Raw genomic sequence first — 5,151 nt, forward strand, 5'->3', positions numbered from 1 at the left:
AGTTAAATTCTGTTTGGCCATAAGGTGATGGCTATGGTTTTAGCATTTACAAACATTTGTACAAGTCACTGTCTCTGTGAACTGCACTGTACTGTAAACTCAACTGTGTTGAAAACTTAAACATGGAAGGTAAGTTGCATGGCACTTTAAAGAGGAAATTATCTGTCTTAGTTCACAGCATCAATTCTCCTGTTAACTACCTTGGATTCATTGTATGTTAAAGAATGTGGTGATACATCAAGATAACGCTCAGGCCTCAAATTGTAGTTGCTTTGCCCGAAAGTCAGTTCACCCAGACTGATAGTTGGTCCACGTAGACTGTTAGCTCCATGCTCAGAGGATTAAAGAACAAGAAATAGGCATATTGTGTGTTATCTTGTTTCGTTATGTTCACAATGTTGCCTTTTTCACTTGTTTAGTTTGAAGAAAGAAAAGTCAGCACATCCTTCTTTGAACTTCCAGTGCGGGAAAAGGGACGGTCAGTCCAGGTAAACTGGCATAGGGCGAACTGGCTCTCGGGCTAAACTACCGGTTACCCAGGCATCTACATGTATTACCTTCAACGTGATATTGTACTGACATAGTCTAGAGGAAACTGATTTTTGTCACACTTGGGACTAAAAGCACTGAGATATCAGTCACATTTAGTTGTGTGTTTTATGAGGAATCCCTTACTGACCACCTCTTGTACAACAACAAGTAAAAGGTGACCCTTGATACAAAGTGACAGCCTTGATAAGGGCAGCTGTTTATATAACAGCATGGTAATATAAACTCCTAATGACTGAGTAAGTTTGTATACAAACAATGCTGTCTTAAGATGCAATGTTCTTCAAGAGTGCATTCAAACAACTGCCCTACAACAATGTAATATCAATGATATCGGGCCATTGATTCACTCAACAGTGAACTCAACATAATTGAATAACAACTTCAGTACAAGGACACGTGGAATGAGGGATGAAACATTATGTTCATCGAAAAATACGTCACAGTTCATAAAATTGTAGAAGGTCAATCCAACTCTAAATTCTTTAAAACTAATAAGTTTGAAAATGATTGTTTGCATCAATTTGAAATTTTCCTATCACTGCAATAAACAAAGGCCCAATATTCTTTAATACAATGTATATGGTCACAAGGACTGGATATGTCCATTAAAACCTCTGTTCTTGCCATAGTAGTGCAGCAAGTCATTCTGTAGACATTTTGAATTGGACTTATTGGACTAAAATCAACTTTTTTTTTCTAGTATTTTAGAACATAAGCATGAGAAAGATGTTTCAACTGAACATGTATAAGAGACTCAATAATAAAGAATTGTGAAGGAGGTAAATGTTAAGAGCATGAGACAATCATGAAAACTATGACCTAATCAATCACCAGCTTGTGATCAGAATGTGATGTTCCAATGTACTCTCCAAGATATCAATTAAACACACTAGTCAATTTGTATTTTTGCATCCTCCTGATGGGAACCACTTGTCTAAGCTTATTAAAAGCTGAACAGTAACACTTCAGTTAGCCTGTCAATGGGAAAAAATGTCTTCTATCTGCTATTGTTTTGTATTCCATATTTATGTTGTTGTTATTCAGTTGATGCTTCATAGTATGTGGATAGTAACGCTGCTTCTACAGGCTCCATACAAGAAGGACACGTGAATGATCTCACCAGCCAGTCCTCAATGCAGTCTTTGTGGTATATATGCATACACGGAAGAAATCGAATTGGGTCTCCCATGGCAAAGTCAGACATGCAAATAACACATCTGTTGAGAAGAATCAAAAATAAAATAAATCACACTCATTGCAGTATTAGTGTTATACAATAAGCATTTAAGTTTAACAAGTCCTGAAATCAAGGTTATGAACATGCAAATTTTTATCAGTGGACACCAACAGAACAGCAGATAAATACTAGGAAGCACGAGTGGAACTGTGATGAGCGTGTTTGCCACAGACTTGGTATCATTCGTAGATTGAGCTTGTTGTTGTATCTCATCCTTGCTAAAAGAATTTTTCTCTGGGGTCTCCTTTCTCTTTAAATGCCAGAGGCCCATTTCTCAAAAACCCCAGAAACTTTTCAGGCCCGTAAAGCCATTTTTAGTTCATCTGTATCTAACAATGGAGAAGTGTATATGCCTGAAACTTCTTGTATGAAGGGAACTTCTGTTCACATTAAGAGTATATTTAATAAAACAGCTCTATCATCATAAGGTTAGAACTTTTGCTATGGCTTTCCGGGTGCAAAAACTTTTCGGGACCATCAAGAAACGGGCCCCAGGGCCGGGTTGTTCAAAGCACGATTAAGCTAATCCAGGATAAGCATAAATCTTTATTTCAATTTTGTAACTTTTCAGTGAAGTTTCCTCTTTAAAATTTTTGTCCTTCAATTTTGGCTTTGACCAATGTCAAACTCAAGGAAACATGGACCGTGAAAACACTTTTATTCAAGAGAAGTTAGAACTTTGATTAACTTTTAATCCTGGATTAGCATTAATCGGCTTTTGAACAACCAGGCCCTGTGCTCCATATGTCATTGTAACTGGTGTGCATTCCAGCTTAGCTATACAGTAAACCTTGTATGCTTGCTGGAAGGACAATCCTTGAAAACTATCAAAACTGTGAAGAATAAACAGTTGAGGCAAGAAGTAGAGGTAAGATGGTGAACACTTTGCATTCCCTTCAGAACTTCAGTTATGGAGTGAACACCCTTAATTTAAGGCTAGTTTTTACCAAGGTGTATAAACAATTTAGTACCACCTGAGGAGATTTTCCAGGCGAATGCTGCTAATTCTGTGTTTTTTTTTTTATTATTTGCACGTATTCTCTTTAGGCATTGGGCATGACACTTTACTCTTACAGTGCCTCTCTCCACCCAGGTGTACAAATGGGTACCACTGAATTTAATGCTGGGGGTAATCCTCCAATGGAATAGCATCCCATTCAGGGCGGATTAGAAATAGTCCTAGTTGCTTCATGCCACAGAAACCAGGATAAGCTCTGGCCTGGTGGGTCCCCGGGCTCATATGCAGACTTTCACCTACTTTACCTTATGCATTGTGCAGTTCCAGGAAATATCTATACTCCTCCCACAGAAGAAAGTGGAATTTCCAGGGGGTGGGGAGGGGGGGTCTCTACGACCAAAACATTTAAAGAAATGCATCAAGCTTAAATGAAATTTCCAGAGGGGGTAGACAGGGGGTTTCTTGGAAAAAAAAATCCCTTCCATGGTGTATGTATGGACATTTTCTGGAACTACACATTAGTGAAAGCCAGCATTTACTATCAATTTCTGAATATGATTTCGAATTATTCTTTCAAGGTATGTGTCAAATGTACACACTGATCACCATAATACATTCTACTTTCAGTGTCATCAGGGTGCACCACTATATAAGCACAATATTCTTGAAATCACCTTTGGCCTGTTACGTGAGCACTGATTTGCTCAGTCACTTTACATAAGAAGCATGGAATTCTAGAGATCTTCGAGATCAGTAATGAATTCGGCTGATTCAGCAATGAAGTTCAGTTTTGTTTTAACTAAAATTTAATTTAATGAGCCCAGGAGATGTCAATATAAAATATAAACAAGAACAACGGATGCGTCACTCGCTAAGCACTTGAGGTTCAAAACACTTCTGCCTTGTTTTGTCGCATTTTTCGTTCAGATCAACATCGCGAATTTAAGACGTAAAGTGGTTAAATTGAATTATTTCCGTCCACACTTTGTCCAAACGCCGGCATCTATGAGAATAGAGATATTTGCAGACACGCGTTTGGCCTATTCAAGTAAACTGATTGTTACCATTCTTCATGATGGAAATACTTCTACCGGAAGTCTTAGTTATATGGCAAAACAATAGCACATAGTTCAATTATACAATCGCGTGTATTGTGTCCGACGTTATTTTCTACCTGGGAGTAATGCACGCAATTTTCAACGAAAATAAACGCGAACCTTTCTTTTCATGCATGCTGACAATAGAATATGCATAGCACATCTGCCTCAGCCCGATTGTCTAAGAACCAATTGGTGTTAGCTTAAAACGGGTGACTGCTTCCTCTTTCACATGATGTTGCTACACAAAGTAAAAGTGCTGGCATGGGAAAACTCCGATCTCTAGTTTCCGCCATCAATTTTTGAGGAAAACATTCCAATGTATCCAAAATTCAAGAATAATATTCACAACATGCTATGTTACGCTTGGTAACTTGCCCCAACATTTTGAATAAAATATTCATCGGATTTCATATCTAATTGCTTACTTTGTGCAACATTTTTTCCTTAAACTCTACACCTTTCCTTAAATGGTATCCACAATACCTCTAACCAATATTGATTTTAACGTAAATTATTTTAAAACGAAAGCGCTTTCACATACTCTCTCTTTTTCCCTTTCGATCCATCGTATTTTCCCACAGGAAGGTGCTGTATCAACCCTAAACGTTGTGCTAAACGTATCTGTTGTTCCTCTGATAGGAGATGAGGAGCATGTTGACTTTGTATAAAGATTGGCGCTTCCTCCTGCAATAAAAAAACGGAATAAGTGACTTGACATAGTCACGAAAATAATCAAAGGAGACAATCTGTATGAAGGTTTGTGAACCTGATATGGCGGCGGTGGTTCGCCAGTTCTCGGTGAATCTGTACTTTCTTCGTCGTGTAAAAGTGAAATATCGTCCTGTCCAGAGCCTTTCAGGCAGTTTCCCATTATGGGAATGACTGAAGCTCTACAAATTCTTGGCAGCTGACGGACTAAATGCGAACAGTTACTTATAGTCAAACTGCCGGCCAGTACTTTGTCTGAAGAAAATTATTCTCAAAACAACAAATGTCATGCTGTCGTAACGTGACGTCATTTTTACGTTATTCGGGTTTCATAATCGGAAGTCTTCGAGCGATGTCGGCATATTCCTCTGATGAAGAACTCACGTTTTGATATAAATGTAAATACTTTTTAATGATGTGAACGTACTCTGAGGGGCTTCTGAGGAAACATAAAATAAGTGGGTAATAGAAAAATGTTCCACTACCTGACAGGAGGTCCTCGATAGACTTGTCTGGGTCGGAAGGGACTCGGAACGCGGAACCTCGGGAGAGCTCGGTTTTGTACCCAGGACTATTTTCGGAGTTATTCGGAGTAT

General features: G+C 38.5%; 1 protein-coding gene across 1 annotated transcript; it reads right to left on the bottom strand.

Annotated features, from left to right (window-relative positions):
* Positions 1-1,345: 1,345 nt before the first annotated feature.
* Positions 1,346-4,803, bottom strand: LOC145468021 (RING finger protein 11-like). The gene is made up of 3 exons (XM_081451687.1): positions 4,614-4,803; positions 4,389-4,531; positions 1,346-1,769 (listed from the first exon to the last, which is right to left on the bottom strand). The coding sequence occupies exons 1-3, from the start codon at positions 4,716-4,718 to the stop codon at positions 1,589-1,591; spliced, it is 429 nt and encodes a 142-aa protein (XP_081307813.1). The 5' UTR covers positions 4,719-4,803; the 3' UTR covers positions 1,346-1,588.
* Positions 4,804-5,151: the final 348 nt, after the last annotated feature.

The sequence above is a fragment of the Orbicella franksi genome, chromosome 14, assembly GCF_964199315.1.
Source record: "Orbicella franksi chromosome 14, jaOrbFran1.1, whole genome shotgun sequence".
NCBI classification, from domain to species: Eukaryota; Metazoa; Cnidaria; class Anthozoa; order Scleractinia; family Merulinidae; genus Orbicella; species Orbicella franksi.

Excerpts from the sequence above, each read along its gene's own strand:
- LOC145468021 (XM_081451687.1), bottom strand. The coding sequence starts at position 4,718 with ATGGGAAACTGCCTGAAAGGCTCTGGACAGGACGATATTTCACTTTTA. Across the intron at positions 4,532-4,613 it reads AACCACCGCCGCCATATCAG|GAGGAAGCGCCAATCTTTAT; the intron begins GTTCACAAACCT and ends TTTTTATTGCAG. Across the intron at positions 1,770-4,388 it reads TCGAAAGGGAAAAAGAGAGA|ATGTGTTATTTGCATGTCTG; the intron begins GTATGTGAAAGC and ends TCTTCTCAACAG.